At 38.3% G+C, this 19,871-nt stretch overlaps 2 protein-coding genes and 1 pseudogene across 2 annotated transcripts; all 3 read right to left on the reverse strand.

Moving 5' to 3' along the window:
- Positions 1-1,877: 1,877 nt before the first annotated feature.
- LOC118857645 (trace amine-associated receptor 8b-like) lies at positions 1,878-2,972 on the reverse strand. Its single transcript, XM_036768246.1, has one exon. It carries the CDS (start codon positions 2,970-2,972, stop codon positions 1,878-1,880), a length of 1,095 nt encoding a protein of 364 aa, XP_036624141.1.
- A 9,120-nt stretch (positions 2,973-12,092) lies between these two features.
- LOC118858155 (trace amine-associated receptor 8b-like) lies at positions 12,093-13,148 on the reverse strand. The gene has a single exon (XM_036768614.1). The coding sequence runs from the start codon at positions 13,146-13,148 to the stop codon at positions 12,093-12,095; it is 1,056 nt and encodes a 351-aa protein (XP_036624509.1).
- A 3,293-nt stretch (positions 13,149-16,441) lies between these two features.
- On the reverse strand, positions 16,442-17,186 carry LOC118857646 (annotated as a pseudogene).
- Between the last annotated feature and the right edge of the window lie 2,685 nt (positions 17,187-19,871).

The raw sequence follows: 19,871 nt of genomic DNA on the forward strand, positions 1-19,871 counted from the left end.
TTTGTTCACCCAATCCCCAGTTGACTGTCATCCCTGCAATTTCTGGTTCTTTGCTACCACAAAGAGATTTCCTATAAATATTTTAGAATATATAGGTTCTTTTCCTTTTTCCTTAATCATCTTTGGGAACAGACCTAGTAGTGTTCTTGCGGAGTCAATTGCTGAGAGTTTAATAACTCTTTGGGAATATTTCCGGATGGCTCTCCAAAATGGATGAATCAGTTCACAGTTCCCCCAACAGAGAAGTAGCATCCCAATTTTTCCATTTCCCTCCAACAGTTGTGTCTTTCCCCTTCAATCATTTTAGCTAGTCTGATAGATAGAAAATGATATTTCAAGCTTGTTTGAATTTGTATTTCTCTAATCAATAATGATTTAGAGCATTTTTATATGACTTTAAATTCCTTGAATTTCTTCATTGGAAAACTACCTGTTCATATCCCTTGAACATTTGTCAACTGGGGAAGTAGAAAATTAACTGAACAGGAATTATTGAACCTGTCAGATCATGGAAGTTGTCTATTATATTAATGGAATAATCAAATGGATGTGAAAGCAAATCACAGCCTGTTTTAATTGCTAATTTGTCATCGTTATTGGTGTTAGTGAAATAATAGCGATGAAACAGATGTTAAAAATTGTCTTTACATTTAACTGATTAAAAAATAAAATATTAATAAAAAAGAATAGGAAGGAATAAAAAGCAATTTGTAAACCAAACAAAACTCTCGGATGGGTAAAGGCAGCCCCAGATAGTTTCATGGTTAAGGAGGAAAAAGGAACATAAAAAGTAAAGGACATCTATGATAATAAAGCCATTGTTTGTGAGAATGATTTCTTTACCTGTTTAGGCAATGAATCAATGAACATTTTATTGAGTACCTACTATGTGCTAGGGACCGGAGATACAAATGCAAAAGTTAGACTGTTCCTGATCGCAAAGAGCTTTTTGTCTCCTGGGAGATTTAGCATGTTCATTTATAAATAAACAGAGCATATATACAAAATGAATATAAAGTAATATGGAGAGTGGAGGGTGGCTAACAATTGGGGGAACTGCAAAAGGACTCTTGAATAATGTGGTTCTTGAAGTGAACCTTAAAATGATTTAGGGATACCAGGAGGAAATCTGAGTAGAGAGAGCATTAAAGACCCAGGGGACAGCCTGTGCAAAGGTGGCAGTAAGTTTTTACCATTTGTTGGAGATGTAAGCCATACTTTACCCCAGTCTTTAAAACAGTAGGAAAAAAAGAAATAAAGTTCTTAGATACAGAATGGAGCTGATGTTGAATGGGCTGGAGAGAATGAGAGGGGGAGGGAGGAAGAGGGAGGGTAAAAGAGGGATGGGGAGGGGGGAGAGAGAGGGAGAGAGAGAGAGACAGAGAGAGGCAGAGAGAGAGAGAGAAACGGAGACAGAGACATATAGAGAGAGATGCACAGAGACAAATAGAGGGAAATAAAAAGAGAGCCTGACTCAGAGACAAAGAAAGAAGGAACAGTGCAGATACATCAGAGATAAATTTTAAAAGCCAAAGAAATATGGGAAGGGTTTTTGAGAAAACTTAAAATAGGTGACTTTTCTACTTCATTTGAAACACTAAACCAAGAAAGGGAATAGAAAGAAAAGCGCTATGAAATAAGAGAAAAAAAGAACCAAGGGAACCCGGCACTAAAAGGCAGAAACAGATGCCAAGTGAGTAGAGGCAGGCAATGGTGGGAAGCTTTGATACCTTGTGATCTTACTTGGCACATGAATTTTAGCAAATGCGATTTATTTATTGGGACTTAAATGGGAAGTTTGTGTCTAATGTGAAGAGCAACAAAATTTTTACATATTAAAAAGTCCTGTATCTTAATAAATTTCTTTCAAATGAATTTTAACTTCTTCCATCTGAAGCCTTTACCTGCTCAGAAAACAAATCTATTGTTGAAGTGTGACCTCTGAAGACTTTCCCAGTGACTATCAATTTAATTGCTCTTCGAAACCAAGGGTAAAAGAAAGCATAAATCAGAGGGTTCATGGCTGAGTTAAAATAAGCAAACCAAAGTAAAATTTCATAAATATAGGTTGGGGTGATGAACCCTAGGAAAGCATCAATTATTGTCTCAATAAAATAGGGGAACCATGAAATCACAAATGCAATCACTGTAATGCCTAGTGTTTTGGCTGCTTTTCTCTCCCTCTTGGACACTCTAGCTTTGTAACTCTCTGAGGCTGAAGATTCCCCTTTGCTACCTGTGTTTTCAATCTTTCTAGCCTGTTGTTTAGCTACTAGAAAAATCTTACAGTAAAGAATGATCATAACCAGAGTGGGGATGAAGAACAGCAAAAAATCTGCTAGTGACCAAGTTTGATTCACAGCACCCTGACAGCCTCCCACACAGGTAAGGGCACTTACTAATTCCTCCAGCCCATCATCATTGGCACCAGTACCAATAAGGGAAAAGATGTAAGTAATAGCAAGAAGCCATGAGAATATGATGCACAGCAAGGAAACCTTCAGAGTGAACTTGGTTGGATAGAGCAGAGGGTCAGTGACAGCAATATATCTATCAATGGAGATGAAACACAAGTGAAAAATGGAAGAATAACAAAATGATCCATCAAAACAAGAATGAAATTTACAGTAACTCTCCCCAAAGTACCAGCAACTCTCCACTGACCTCACCATGCTGAAGGGCATGACAGTAGCTCCCACCAAAAAGTCAGCACAAGCCAAGGAGGCAATGAGAAAATTGTTTGGAGAGTGCAGCTGCTTGAAGTGAAGGATTGAAACTATGACCAGAAGGTTTCCCAAAACAGCCAGTAGAACCCCAGAGCCAAAGGCCAGGTAGAAGATGACTCTGGGTCCTGGGGAGTAGGAGGTTTTTATACAGGACCCATTGATGTTCTCATAGCAGAGCTGTACAGCTGCAGGCTGGGACTGATTGCTGCTCATGATTCTTCTCTCTGAACCTTGCAGAATTTTCATTAGCTTGTGTATTTTGGGTGTTATTGAAATCTCTCATTCTCTCCTTAAAATAAAAGATGCATTGAATTAAAATCTTAAAAATCTGCCAGTTACTATCTTTACTAAATTATGAATCTTTTCCATTTTATTAATTATATACTCATAATTTATAACTTACAAATCTTCTCATACCTATTCAGAAAATGCCCATATAACACAGAAACACTTTTGGAAATAATCTCAGTGCAATTCAAGTAATAATAGTCTCAGCAAATCTACTAAAGATTGCTGTGAACCCGTGTAAATGCCTTAGCTCCTTACCTAAGAAAATTTCTCTTTGACCCCCTAGTTCTTTACCTGTGAGGAGCTTCTCTTTCTCTAGAGGAGGGTGGTGTCACAGGATCACCCAGCTCAAAGGTCAGCTTTTATTCCAGTGCTCTCTCCCCTGGTATCAGTGAACAGTTAGTGCCCAAAGTACTTTGGAAACACTTATGAAATCAGCCAAAGAAATCTCATCCCCTCAAAATCTCCAAGATCAAATCCCTGTAGTGTGAGGTGTGAACTGAGGAAAGAAACTTTTTTTTCAGTCATTATCAAAAAAAGTGCTATAGGAAATCTCTTATCCTTTTGATTTTGTAATATATGCACATCTATTCACATGTACTTTGTTTCATGAATTTCTCTGATGGCAAATGACATATATATACGTACTTATATGTACATTTAAATAATAATAGTGAGCATTTACATATCACTTTAAGGTTTGCTAAGAACTTTATACATGTTATCTCAATCCTCACAACACTGTGAAATAGATGCTATTATTTCCATTTTACAGATGGGGAAGCTGAGGCTGAGAGATGGTTACTTGCCCACAGTGACATGGCTTGAAAGTGTCTGAGGAAACAATCTATTTCAAATCTTCCTACTTCTTAGTTCCTGCATTCTATCCACTGATCCACTTAGCTGCTTTTTTTCTAGTTCTCTGAACATTTTTTTTAATTTCTGTGTATATCTTCAGTCTCCCAAATTTTTCCCAAAAAGGAAATAGATTTATGAAGGAAACTACTGAAAATAAGAGAGCCCTGACTCTTTTGTCCTTAGGTCAGAGAAAGGACTGTGGAGTAGTCTGCTGTGTACTAAAGCATGGAGGAATAAGAAATGGAGGAAGAGTCGTGGGTTCAAATCCCAGCACCGCCACTTGGGAAGTCACAAACATTTCACCTCAGTTTTCTTATGTATGAAATATGAGGCTTGGACTAGATGTCCTCTAAGCCCTATGCTCTACCAGGTAGGAGAACCTGGGGGCCTCAAGGCCACATGTGGCCCTCTAGGTCCTCAAGTGTAGCCCTTCAAGTAAATCTAAACTTCACAAAACAAATCCCCTTAATAAAAGGATTTGTTCTGTAAAACTTGGGCTAAATCAAAAGGCTATACCCAAGGGCCTAGAAGGCTACATGTTGCCTCAAGGCTTCAGGTTCCCCACCCCTGATAGGTTTTAGAAATATGCATGCCCTGTGATACTTTCTTCTCTTTCCCACTCATTTTTTCTTTTCTTTTTCTTCAGTTTCAGTTCTCTTCCTCTGACTTTTTGATGTGTTTTTCCTCTGAGATGGTAGTGCTACAAACCAACACACTCCACTATAATCCATTTTCTGCTCAACTGTCAAATACATCTTTTAAAGCACACATCTGTTCATAGCATCCCCTATTCCATAAACTTCTGTGGCTCCCTGTTACTTCTGGGTAAAATATGACATCTTCTGGTTCTAAAGAACTTGGCTCCTTTCAAACTTGCCAGTCTTCTTATAACATACTCCCCTAAATGTCATCTGAGATTCAGTGGCACTGGCTTCCTTGCTGTTCCTCCTCCACCCAGCTTTGAGTGTTTTCACTATTTCCTCCCCATGCCTGCAATGTTCTTCTTCCTCATCTTTGATTCCAAGCTTCCTTGGCTTCCTTCAAGTGTCAGCTAAGACCCCTCCCCACTTTAGTAAGAAACTTTTACCAGTCCTTCTTAATCTTAGTGCCATCCTTCTGAGACTCCCCCAAATTTATTCTGCCTATATTTTGATTGTACATAATTATACACATGTTGTAAACATGTACTGTAAATATGAACATTGAACTGTGAGCCCCTTGAGCTGTTTTTTGCCTCTCTTTGTATCCTCAAGGTTTACCACAGTCCCTGGCGCATTGTTGTTCAGACATTTCGTTGTGTCCAACTCTACAGGAGTAGTTTTCTGTTTCCTTCTCCAGCGTGTACCCGTTCTGCCGAAGAAGAACTGAGGTCAATTGTGGTTAACTGACTTGCCCAGGATTACATAGCTAGTTGTAATGGCGAAGTGGTACTTTTGCTGTTTTTTTTTGGAGTGCTTCTCAGCATTAAGGCAATCAAGTGCCTTTCATTAAGTCTTGCCTTTGATTGAATCAAGAGTCTTTGAATCAAGAATCCATGATTTGAAACTGTATATATACTCTGAGGTTAGCATTTTGCTTCTGGGGCTCATTCATTGGAAGAGTGTTCCTATAATTTTGCCAGATGAGACTCTCGATAGCTGTTAAGGAGTTCCCCAGCTTTGAAAACCTAAATGTTGGTGCTTCTCTCTCTGGTAACTATGTATGTATTGCTATGGACAGATAGTTAGAAGCCCTATCTGCTGATCTGTGTTATTTGCTCTGTGTGTATAATTTCTGCTTGTAATTACTGTTTGTGTTTTCTCTGAAGTTCAGGGTCCTGACTTTTTCCCCTGAACTAAGTGAATGATAAATGTATGCTTAATTAAAATGAGATTGTAAGCCCCTTAAAGTTGCTTTTCTTAGAAAAGCAGATCAAAGAACCTGTGCTAACTGCCCTCCTGTGTGCTGGTGTTATTGGCCTTACACCTCCACAGTAGCTGCTACTAACATTGTTGCTACAACTCTTAGAATCCACAGCTTCTTTCAAAATTTATCTTAAGTACCACATCTGACATAAAATCTTTCCTAATTTCTCCCAATTATAAGTGCCTCCTGCCCGATAAAATTATACTGCATTTACTTTTTTGTGCATAAGTTCCCAGATTTGGTGATGTTGCCCCCTGCAGGGTACTAGAATCATAGTAGCCTCAGGTGCAATTGGGAAACATTGAATAAAAATAAGGGGGTCATGGAAGCTTAAGGAAAGAAGAGAAGATAAGAAAATTTTGAAAAAACATACACATTTCATCTATTGTGTAACAGAATTAAAGTCACAGTGATTATATTTTTTCCCAAATAAAAACACAAAATGTAGGTTATAAACTATTAGTGGTCAAGCCTGCCAACGTGTCTTAAGCAAATGTTGGCAGTCAAGTTTTGAGCAGTGTTGGGAAGTCCAGCATGTGTCAGCAGGAATATGTGTACATAATGACTTGTTTACAATACAATAGTATAATGTTATATGACATATAATATTGTGTCATCAAAATTTCAATGCAGGAAAAGCACAAATTTACAACAAATTATTAAATTTAAGATGCATCATTTTAAAAAAGAAATACTTTATGTTTTTTGAAATGAAGCAAATTTCAAATAAAACCTGTTAAAGATTTAAAGAAAGGGGCACTGAGTAATGTTTTTCAAGGGGGGCATTAGGCTAAATAAGTTTAGGAACCTCTTATTTACAAGATCATAGATGTTAAGATACTTTAGAATTCATTTCATTCAGTCTCCTCATTTTACATGTAAGGAAACAAATAAAGAGAAGTGATATGAATTTCCCAAAATGAAAAAGGTTGTAAGTGCTAGAACTGGCATTTGAACTCAGGTCTATAAACTCCCAAGTTCACTTTTCTTTCCACTACACCACATTGCCTCAGTGTCTTGGCAGATGGGCTAAACCAGGTTGAGGGTAACCAACAGGCCTCAAACCTATTAGTGAGTTGCGGGATGTTTACCCCAAGCATGTGAAGACTTTGCTGCTGACGAATGGGTGGATGAAAACAGTTTGTTCTAACAGCCCTGAAGGTTGTAGAAGCTTAGTCAGACATCAAAGATGCCAAGGGCATCCACTATATCCTGGGTCATCACAAGTTGTCATGACTTCTGTCTTGCCACTGGACTTCTATGACTCTGAAAGAGAGAGTGTGGCTGACTACTTTGTGCAACTTTCCCTCACTTAAATCCCATTAGTGGGTGAGTAAAGACATCATACCATGATACCATTGGTCATGTTCAAAAATGAAGGACAAACAACAGGAAGGGGTGTAATATGGTACAGTGGAAGGACAGGGCCTTTGTCATCAAAGCACCTGGTTCTATTCCTTTTTGTACCACTTATTATGACAAGTCACCTAATCTCTCTGAAATTCAATTTCCATATTTTTACAATGAAATGGATTGGACTACATGAATACTAAACTTTTTGGGGGGTGTGGTGGTTAAGAAACTATCAGTGTCTATGGAGACTTTTGTCACACCTAGATCATATTTCCCTTTTATTCATTTCAACAAACAAGATGCTGGGGCTCAATGACCTCTGAGGTAAGTTGCCCTTTTGAGAGTCAATACCATATAATAATTTTGTGCTTAAACTTTCCAGCTTAACCAGCAAAAGACTGAGTCAAGTAAAGAGGAAAGCTTTGTAGAAGACAGCTCAATTACCTTGAAAGTATTTAGAAAAAAATCTCAATAGTATTTAGAAATAGTCTTGTTAGCTGCTGCCTTATCATTTGGCATTGTTCAGGCTTTTTTTCTTCAGTCATGTCTGACTCTGTGATTCCATTTGGGGTTTGCTTGGCAAAGATACTAGAGCAGTTTCCTATTTCTTTCTTCAGCTCATTTTACAGACAAGGAAACTGAGGGAAACAGGGTTAAGTGACTTGCCCAGGGTCACCCAACTAGCAAAAGTCTGAGGCCGGATTTCAACTTAGGAAGATGAGTCTTCCTGACTCCAGGCCTGAAATTCCATCCAGTGCACCATCTGGCTGCTCCCATTTAGTATTTATTGATACATTATTTTTATAAGCATTTTATCTCAGGAAATACAAGAGAAACTATGGACTAGATTTTGAAATAGAAATTCAGCTGTATTCACTGGACACCAATAAGGATACCATCTCCAAAGGCACATCGGGAATGTCAAGTCTATCTAAAAAGATTTAGTTTTAAGGTATCTTAGAGTTCATCTTGAGCAATTTTCTTATTTAAATATGAAAAAAACTGAGACACATGTAGGTTAAATCTGAATTTATATGGTCAGTAGATTTGGACTTCTAGGAATTTGAAGTGACACATGACATTTAGGGGAGAGGAGAATGAAGTGAATTTTATGAAGATCAGTGTTATGGGAGGAGATAGAGATGTTTCAGAATATGAAATCCTGTATTACCAGGGAATGTCGGGAATTGAAGTGATTGTCAACCAGCCAGAGCTATGTTGTCCCAATAAAGTACTTTTTAAAAATCCTGGTTTCTTATATTACTTCTGGATGCTGCTCTTTGTCCTTTGTTCTCAAAAAGGACCATGACATGAGGGAGGTGATGCCATGACATAGAAGTGAATTGGATTTAAGTGAGGTAGGGCTGTGCAAAGTCACCAGCCTCACTTTTTCCTCTGGAGTCATCTGGGTCCAGTGGCCTGATACAGATCAGGACAACTGGAAATGGCCCTCCAAGAAAGCCAAGATGGGGGAAAGACTGGGGAAAAACACAGTGATTTTATGGCCCAGGAAACAAATACTTTGGTTTTTTTCATGAAAAATAGGGATATACTAACTACTTCACCTCCAATAAAGATGCAGGGAACTTCTCAGCATCAGTGTTATGAGCAAATGAACAAGCCCAACATAGTATAGTGTAAACAACTTGGATGGGAAAGCTTTAGAAAGATTAATTTGGGAATGAAGCCTTTATAATCTGAGCCTACTCTCCAGACAATGGAAGCGTTAGACAGCTAAGTGGCAAAGCCTATAGGATTCTGGATGTGGAATTGAGAAGACTTGAGTTCAAGTCCTCCCTTAGACATTTGTCAGCTGTGTGACTGGACAAGTCACTTAACCACTCTAACCCTTAGTTTCCTCATTGTAAAATCAGGGCCTTAGATTTGATGGCCTCTAAGGTCCCTTTGAGCACTAAATCTATGATCCTCCATATTCCATTTTAATGTCTTTGTTTTCCTTCATTTTCCCTAGACCTGCCTAATGAGATTACAATCTCTGTGTGTGTGTATATATATACACATATATATACACATACATATACATATGTATGTGTATATATATGTGTATATATATACATAAATATATATATATATATATATATATAGAGAGAGAGAGAGAGAGAGAGAGAGAGAGAGAGGACTTTCTCTCTAAGAAAAATGTGAATTGTCTCAGATTTCTCCATAGAAGCTGAGACTACAATGAATGACACTCCTGACAGATGGGCCCTTTGCCCACTATAATAGCACTGAACTAGATTACATCTTTTAAGGCAAATGCCAATTAGAAAGGTATTGTGAAAAATCTAAGGTGTAAAAACCTTCTCTACCCACTGTATATTCCAACTGTGGTATACAACCAGCCAGCACCAATTTTATATAATCAAGAAAGTACAATGAAGACTGAAAGCATCCTTTGACCACTTACTAAATTATGCTCAAATGTTGAAAAACAAAGGGTAAGAAACTTTTCAATTTCCCCAGAACCATAGACAAGACCCTCTATAAAGAATCTGTCCTCTATGAGGGGAGCAGAACCAGGAGAACATTGTACACAACCACAGACGTATTGCTTCTATGATGACTAACTTTGATAGATGTGGCTCTTCTCGGCAATACAAGGTTCAAAGACAGCTCCAAAGAACTTATGATAGAAAGAGTTATCTATATCCAGAGAAAGAACTATGGAGTCTGAATGCAGATTGAGGCAAATTATTTGCTTTTTTTTCCTCTTCTTTTTCAGTTTTGTCTCTTCTTTCTCATGATTCATTCCATTGGTCATAATAATTCTTTACAACTTGACTATTTTGTAAATAAGTTTAATGTAAAGTATATGTAGAACATATTTCGGATTCCATGCCATCTTGGGGAGCTGGGGGGAATAAAGAAAATTGGGAACTCAAAAACATATGGAACTGAGTGTTGTAAACTAAAAATAAAAAATCTAAAAAAAAAGAAAAAGAATCTATGCTGTAGTGGAAACCCAGGCCTACAAGTTGCAGGATCTGGTTTCTACCAGGGGGATCCAAGACTGATGTGAGGCAAAGTATTAAGTTATAAGGAAGACACAGTTTGTCTCATATTTTAATATTCAACTCACAAATCACAATACAAAGAGAATCATGTTTCCTAACAGGTCTGTTGTACATTGAAATACACAAAAATTATTAAAATATTTCAACATTGTTTTTCTGTACATCTCTGATTTAGTTCCTAAAGATTTAAAATAAATACATCCACAATCTTTTAAAATTTCCTGTACTATTTTCTTAAAGGGAAAGGAAACTATATTCCATGGAATCGATGACTATATAGCAAGTAGTAACAAAAAATATAACATACGTGGTTGCAACATATTTGATACCATGTGGTGGGGAATAGCATTATGTATGTATGCGTGTATATGTACAGATATGTGTACATAGACGTATATGTATTGTGTATGTATGTGTGTGTATACATATATATAATTCCTAATTGCAGCCTAAAATTGGGGCAGCTAGGTAGCACAGTGGATAGAGTGCTGGGCCTAGATTCAGGAAGACTCATCTTCATGAGTTCAAATCTGGCCTCAGACATTTAACTAGGTGGGTGACCTTGATCAAGTCACTTAACCTTATTTGCCTTAATTCCTCATCTGTAAAATGAGCTTGAGAAGGAAATGACAAACCACTCCAGCATCTTTGCCAAGAAAACCTCAAAATGGATCAAGAATAGTTGAACCCAATAGAACAACAACGTAAAATCAGTGTTATTCCACATTAATTTTAAGACATTTTTAGGTGATTAAAGTAGCCTCTTATATTAATGGAATTAGCAAGAAGTTGTAAAAGCAAATTAGATTTTGCTGTAACTGCTGGTTTGGTAATGTTATATTATTAAAATATATTGTTGCTAATGAGACAGCTACTTGGGGTAGTGGATAAAATTATGGGCTTTAATCAGGAAGACCTGAATTCAAATCCAGCCTCAGACATTTGTTATCCTGAGCAAGACACTTCGCCTCTGTTTGCCTCAGTTTCCTCAACTCTAAAATGGGGATAATAATAGCACCTACTCCCCAGGGTTATTGTGAAAAGCAAAGGAGAAAACATTTGTAAAGCACTTAGCAGAGTGCCTGGTATGTCTACTGCCTAAATGCTTGTGATTATTTTTATTAATGAAGTAATGATATAAGAAACAATGATAAAATGCACTTATACTCTTAAAAAAAACCCTGTGTAGGGCTAAGTTCTTTCATTGTCCAGAATATAAAGAAAGCCAAGGACTTTGGCTGCAGAAAACCATTGTTATTGTATGAACTCCTTTCATAGGGAGGCTCAGCTTCATTATTGGCTGAAGGTGGAATTGATCCCCCATTTCACTTTCTTTTCAAAAAAAGAAAAGAAAGAAAATACAAAAAAAGAAAAACAACTCCAATATACTGTAATCCAGTATACAGCTGAAAACTTGTCAGGTCTATTGATTTTAATAAATATAATTGTTAACTACACAATAGAAAATTTTATATATATATATATTTATATATTATACATAATATAAATTATCAGATTTATTACACGTGAAATTTAAAAAAAACTTTTTTAAAAAGGAAGAAAAGATATCAGAGATGATCTTGGAAGCAGTCAGAAGAAGCAAAACAGGTTCCTTATCTACTGCAAAGGAAAGGCTAACAGAGGGAGGGGTTTAGATAAGATTATTAAGAAATAAATTAGAAAAAAAATCCTTTTACCTCTTGGTCCAAAAGAGGAATAATAAACAAAAAAAGTGTCAAACGAGAAAAAACAGGAAGAGGAGTGCAGCTCTGAAAACAGGTGATAAACCTATTCATGTGCAATTTGGCAAGGTAAATAAATTTTTTTAAACATCAACCTTGTAATTAAGATTTCGACTGAAGAGAGCACACTTTCATCTCAAAAAAATTCACCTGTTCCTTTTTAAACTTTGTGTCATATTTTAGTTTCTTCACTCTAAAACCTTAACTTGTTCAGAAAACAAATCTATTGTTGAAGAGTGACCTCTGAAGACTTTCCCAGTGACAATCAGTTTAATTGCTCTTCTAAACCAAGGGTAAAAGAAAGCATAAATCAAAGGGTTCATAGCTGAGTTATAATAGGCAAACCAAACTAAAATTTCATAAATGTAGGTTGGAGTGATGAACCCTAGAAATGCATCAATTATTGATTCAATAAAGTATGGGAACCATGAAATCAGAAATGCAATCACTGCAATGCCCAGAGTTTTGGCTGCTTTTCTCTCCCTCTTGGACACTCTGGCTTTGTAACTCTCTGAAGATGACTCAATTTTGCTGTTCATACTTTCAATCTTTCTAGCCTGTTGTTTAGCTACCAGAAAGATCTTACAATAAAGAATGACCATGACCAGAGTGGGAATGAAGAACAAGAAAAAGTCTATCAGTACCCAGGTTTGATTCACAGCAATCTGACAGCTTCCCACACAGGTGAGGGCACTTACTAATTCCTCCAGTCCATCATCATTGACACCTGTATAAAGAAGTGAAAAACTAAATACAGTGGCAAGGAGCCAGGAGAATGCAATGCATATTCTCGAAACTGACAGAGTGAATTTGGTTGGATAGACCAGAGGGTCAGTGACAGCAATGTATCTATCAATGGAGATGATGCACAAGTGAAAAATGGAAGAATAACAAAATGAGAAATCAAAACAAGAGTGCAATTTACAATAACTCTCCCCAAAGTACCAGCAACTCTCCACTGACCTCACCATGCCAAAGGGCATCACAGTGGCTCCCACCAAAAAGTCAGCACAAGCCAAGGAGGCAATCAGAAAATTGGCTGGAGAGTGCAGCTGCTTGAAGTGAAGGATTGAAATCACGACCAAGAGGTTTCCCAAGACAGCCAGGATAACTCCAGAGCCAAAGGCCAGGTAGAGGATGACTCTGGGTCCTGGGGAGTAGGAGGTTTTAATGCAGGACCCATTGATGTTCTCATAGCAGAGCTGTACAGCTGCAGGCTGGGACTGATTGCTGCTGCTCAGCATTCTTCTCTCTCAGCTTATATCTTTGTTTTTCTTGGTAATCACAGAAAATTATCATTGACATTTCCAACATTCCTGAAAAAAAGATAAATAAAATGCATGTCTGTACAAAGTCAAATCCTATCCTTCATGAGTTAATGATCCATTTCACTGAGATATTTGTAAAACACTTAACACATTGCTTGGCAGAGTAGGCACTATGTAAAGCTTATTCTCTTCTCCCTTTCCTTTAAACGGTGAAGCCCCATCCTCTGTTAAACAAAGTATATGGTCATTTAACTCAGTAGAATTGCTTCCCCTAATCTCAAAACTGCTAAATAAAGAGCTTTCAATAAGTCTACTAAGGATCAGCACCAAGATAATCTGTACTTATCTGCTTTGTAACATCTCCCTCTAATATTCTCTTGTACCTCTGACGAGCTCTTCTGCAAAGTTCAACGAGGTACTAAAGTATCCTTCAGTTCAAGGGTCACCTTTTATTGCTTTGCCCTTCTTCATGTTGTTAACGCTGAGTTAATGCCTGAAGGGCCTTTCTGGAACTCAGTCAAAGAATTGCCAGAAAACCCTTGAGAGAAAATCCCTGTGGGGTTAGGTGTGAACAAGGAGAGGAAACTTTTTTCAATAACCATTAGTAAGGAATTTATTCTGCTATACCGCTGTTTATAGAAACATAAATTATGCATTTTGTTTTGTAAGATTTGTACATTCATGTGTATGTCTTTTTATTCTATGGATTTTTTGATGGCTAAATTGGTGGTGAATGTACTGGCATCTCATATATATGTGTATATGTTTGGGTGTGCATATATACCCACATATACATAAGATGAAAGTATACACATACCAGTGTACACACGTATAGCTATCATTCGTGTCCTTATGTTTGTTTGTGCAGCTATTAAAGCTTAAAATTGCACGGTCTTTTAGGATACCCTGCCTCCATATGTATAAAAGCATTCACATATGTATAAATATATACACACAGACACACATGTGTAGGTGTATTTTCACAGTTTCTCCTGATCATTAAGCAGTTATCTGTACTTTCTTAGGTATTGGCTGCCCATGTTATACCATAACTCTTCAATGAGTTTTTAGAAATGTTTCCATTGCTAACTGATCTCCAGACCACAAACATACAAGCAATTATTGTATCCTTACTTTAAGTCTTTTTTAGTTTCGATCTGCCTGAATATACTGGGATTCATCGGGAGAATCTTTTAGAACCCTTGGTTATTTTCATATTACACTGAGGCATCAGAGGAGGATTTTATTGGAAACTCTGAATACATATTATACATACATGCATACATATACATATACATATATACAGACACACATACATAATCAATGTGAAAAGCTTCCATTGTGGACACATCTTTCTACAAAGCAAATTGGCAAATACTGTGTAACTCACAGTGTTAGAGAGTTCTGGGGGAGGGATTAGGGAGGGTACTGAGAGGCTAAAGAACTGTCTCAGGAGCCAGCATGTGTGAGAACACAGGGCTTCATAATTACAAAGCAAACCTTCCTTCTACTAGTCAATGCTGCCCCTCCATATATAGGATAACTCAAAAGTATTAGGGCAGTTTTAAACTTTAATAGCTTAAGACTGGGCCAAGACTTGTGGTATACCCTATATACATACAGTATACACACATATACATTATATATAATATGTATATATTTATACACATATGCAATATATGTATACAGAACATGTACACACACATACCCCTATACTCATAACTATGCATGTAAGACACATATGTGCATTGTACGGGAAACAGCAGAACAAGATGTTTGAATTAAGTAATACCTTAAAATCAAAATCAGTATTAGATCTCATTGGGAGTTTCTTTGTGGCATAAAGAATTTCCCAACTTGTCTTTAAGATATGAACCCAGACTGGAATAAGACTTCACAGTGGTGCCTGCCCCCAAACTGTAATCTGTCTCGATATATCTCTAAACAACTGCAATAAGTTGGGGCTGGGGTGGACTGCACCTGTTGTTGCTTATCCCTCATTTTTGAAGAGGACCAATTGTGGGGAGCCAGCTACATGCTGGTTAGCAGTTAGGCCTCTCAGACCTCTTCAAGGCAAGATCAATTGAGGATAGGTCTATGTGAGGCAGACGCTAACGATAAGAAGTGACGAAGAAAACCCACCTTCTCAGCTGTTACTCACATGGGAAAGAACAAAAATATTTCAAGATGATTACCTGCATGGGAAAGTACAGAAATGTTTCAATTTGGTTAACATTGAGGGAAAATAGTGTCTCATTCCCAGGAACAAGGAGACAAAAAATTTTTCTGTATTAATTCATTACATCATTGTCCTTTTCTGAGAAGTCAGAATGACTCAGCAATTAACCTGTATAAAAGGTTGTCATTGTCCCCATTAAAGTCAGTCTATAGCCAGACTATACGACTCACTTAGTCCCATGTTTGTGTCTTTTTGTGTCAATTACTTCATCGTATACTTGCACCTCTGCTGGCACAACCAATGACATCAAGGGGAGAATATCTTGATTCAGGGGTGAATTGGATTTAAGTGAGTCAGAGTTGCACAGGTTCATCAGCCTCACTCTCTCTTCCAGAGTCATCAAAGTCCAGCGGCAGGACAAGGTCAGACTGACAATGGCCTGGGATGCACCTGGACACCTGCAATGTCTGACTAAGCTCTAAGCCTTCCATACCAACTGCCTCCATTGCCTTTATGTCTGTTGGAACAAATTGTTTTCACCTGCCCATTCTGTGGGGATGGGTGGTAGGGGTGAAGAATCTTCGCATGTTTGAGGTAGACATACCTCTACCTCACTGTTGGGTTTGAGGATTGCAGGTCATCTTCAACTTGGTTACCTGTCTGCCAAGATAGTTTTACCTAGGATTGGCTGCTGTGCATGCTACAACTTCTTCAATCCATAGATGAGAATTGGGTGGCAGGTGGAAAACAAAGGTGGATGAGCAGCCCTGAAAAGGACTTGTCAAACCCTCACTCCAGAGGTGCTAGTCCTCCTGGAACACCCCATACATCCCTGGACTGTACCTACCTTTCATTTCATTGCTGTGAGGAACTGATGGTATGGAAATTCCTACCACTAATGACAGCTGACAACTTGTTTGTCCCTTATGATCCTTGAGAGTTGGCTGTGGGCACTGAGAGGGTATGTGCCTTGCCTTTGGTCACAAGTGTATTAAGTGTCAGAGGTGGGAGAAGATCCCAATACCCCAAGTCAAGATTCTGACTCCAAGACCAAGCCTTAATCCGCTATGTCATGCTGCCTCTCTCCAGGTTACTCCCAGTGTTTTTGTTTTGCTGCTTTTCTCTCCCTCTTGGACACTCTGGCTTTGTAACTCTCTGAGGATGAAGATTCTCCTTTGCTACCTGTGTTTTTGATCTTTCTAGCCTGTTGTTTAGCAACTAGAAAAACCTTACAGTAAAGAATGACCATAACCAGAGTAGGGATGAAAAACAGGAGAAAACCTACTGGTGAACAGGTTTGGTTCATAGCACCCTGACAGCCTCCCACACAGGTGAGGGCACTTACTAATTCTTCCAGCCCATCATCATTGACAGCAACATTTACAACATTGACAACAAAGAAGAAAAAAGATGTAAGTAATAGCAAGAAGCCATAAGAATGTGATGCACAGCAAGGAAACATTCAGAGTGGATTTGGTTGGATAACCCAGAGGATCAGTGACAGCAATGTATCTATCAATAGAGATGAAACACAAGTGAAAAATGGAAGAATGACAAAATTATCCATCAAAACAAGAGTGCAATTTACAGTAACTCTCCCCAAAGTACCAGCAACGCTCCACCAACCTCACCACGGTGAAGGGCATTGCAGTGGCTCCCACCAAAAAGTCAGCAAAAACCAAGGAGGCAATGGGAAAATTGTTTGGAGAGTGCAGCTGCTTGAAGTGAAGGATTGAAATCAGGACCAGAAGGTCTTTTCCTTCAATTTCAGTTCTCTTCCTTTGACTTTTTGATGCAATTTTCCTCTGAGATGGTAGTGCTACAGACCAACACATTCCACTCTAGTCCATTCTCTCCTCAGCTGTCAAATAGATCTTCCTAAAGCACATATCTGTTCATAGCATCCCCCTCTTCCATAAACTTCTGTGGCTCCCTGTTACTCCACGTGAAGTATAACATCCTCTGTTTCTAAAGAACTTGGCTCCTTTCAAACTTGCCATTCTCCTTATGACTTACTCCCTTCAATGTCATCTGAGATTCAGTGGCACTGGCTTCCTTGTTGTTCCTCCTACACCCAGCTTTGAGTGTTTTCACTATCTCCTCCCCAAGCCTGGAATGTTCTTCCTCCTCATCTCTGATTCCAAGCTCCCTTGGCTTCCTTCAATCGTCACCTAAGATCCCACCCCCCACCCCTCCACACACACACACACACACACACACACACACACACACACACACACGCTTTTGCAAGGAACTTTTACCAGTCCTTCTTATTCTTAGTGCCATCCTTCTGACACTCCCCCAAACTTATTCTGCCTATGTTTTGTTGGCACCTAATTATTTACTTGTTGTTTCCCTCACTAAATTGGGAGCTCCTTGAAAGACTTATTTTGCCTTGCTTTGTATCCTCAGGGCTTGCCACCATCCCTGGCATATTGTTGTTCAGTCATTTGGTTATGTCCAACTCTACTGGAGTAGTTTTCTATTTCCCGCTCCAGTGTATCCCCATTCAATAGATGAAGAACTGAGGTAAATAGGGGTTAGGTGACTTGCCCAGGGTCACATAGCTAGTAAGTCTCTGAGGATGGATTTAAACTCAGATCTTCTGGACTCCAGGCCCAGTACTCTATCAACCACACCACATAGCTGCTCTGAGATATACTTAATAAATACTAGTTGATCGACTAACTGATACATATTTTATCAGCATAAACACGTATGATGCTGATGATGGAAGAGTTGGACCAACATGGGTGATAATAATAATACTATATTAATAATAATCGCATATTCATATAATGCTTTAATATTTGCAACATTACCAACATTAATTCATATTAATTCATTCATTCATTTTAATTAATTCATCATCCTGGGAGATAGGTACTATTAACATCCTCTTTTTAGAGACGAGTAAAAAAGGGCAAGAATAAATTTAGTAACTTGCTTAGTGTCACATAGCTAGTATGTGCCTGAGACATGATTTGCACTCAGGTCTTCCTGCCTTCAGGTCTGTGACTACACACCCTTCTCCCCTAGCAAGTAAGTATGAGAGCTGTGATCAGCACATCTCAGAAGAAACAGGGGGTGGCCAGCATGACTCCCCATGAGAGTCTTACTTTCTTCTCTTATTTTCCCATTTTTCTTTGTCTGGGTCATGAAGTGTGTGCCCTTCCCCCCATACCTTTCTCACAAGGGGTAGGAATATATGTGGTTGCATCTCCCTACAACTATACTGAAGATGAGGGAGGAAAATGATATGAATTCAACAAGATGGTTGCAAATATATTTGTATGGTAGTGATTGTTAGCCCATAATGTACATATGTAGTCATGGCATGCTAAATTCTTAATTGGCAAATAAAATTAAATAAAATTAATAAAATTAAAAGTGATTTGATGATGACGAATCCAGATAGGGTGGGAAAACTGAACCAGGTAGAGAACAGATTTCATATTTTAACATTATAAGCATAGTGCATTTTATCCCCTCAAATAATCTTATACCTTGGTAACAAGAGATTAATCAAAGCTGCTTAGGGAGATTGTCATTTGATCTTGGCAGAGGAGGAACAGTTATGGGCTGCAAGTTGAGTGCCTTCTGATGTCCAGAGAGGATACTGCAGCTTCTTAGGACAGGGCTTTCTCATGACTATACCATAAGTCAATCAAGGCCATCTTTTGCCTCAATTCCTACTTAGCCTTACTCACTGAGTGGATATTGCCTCAAACAAACTGAGTCCTGGGAAAGACCTTACCTTACAAAGGCAAAATCCCCCACTGCATCTTGGGCCATTGCCAGTCATCCTGACCTGTGTCTTTCCACTGTACTCAGACGATTCTGAAGGAAAGAGTGAGGCTAATGGCTTTACACAGCTATGCCTCACTTGAATCCAATTCACTTGCAAGTCAAGACATGGCCCTCCTGTTGCCATTGGTCTTCTTCAGGAACCAAGGAGAAGCAACAACAACAAAACGCCAATAAGGCTAGGCTGATGGCTCCAAGAAAATGCCTCCTAATGGATAATGCCGATACTATATTACCTTGCTGGATAATTAACACATGGTGAATGCTGTTTTTTCCCTCACAGTATTGTGAGAATAAAATGAGAAAACTTGTAAAATGCTTTCCCGACCTGAAAGCACTCTATAAAGGTCAGCTTTACACTTCAATCTCCTCTAAATTTGCACACCCAAGAGAAAGCAGTGGGAAAATGTCTTAATAAATATTTATTAAATACCTACTACATTCCAGGAACAGTGGTAGTCAATGAGGATGAAAGTACATGTCAAAATAAAATGCTCAATCTTGGGATATAGTGAGTTCTCTTTCTTTGGGAGTAGCAGGGACTTAGGGTTGGCCACTCAGTCAAGCAGAAGGTAATAAAGGCTTATTATGTGCTGACATTGTGGTAAGCACTAGGGATAAAAGAAGTGAACCAGTCCTAGCCTCCAGTAGCTCATCTTCCAATAGGGGAGATGACATGTAAATAGCTATAAATACATGGAATAAAAATTAAG

The sequence above is a fragment of the Trichosurus vulpecula genome, chromosome 7 (genome assembly GCF_011100635.1).
Source record: "Trichosurus vulpecula isolate mTriVul1 chromosome 7, mTriVul1.pri, whole genome shotgun sequence".
Taxonomy (NCBI): Eukaryota; Metazoa; Chordata; class Mammalia; order Diprotodontia; family Phalangeridae; genus Trichosurus; species Trichosurus vulpecula.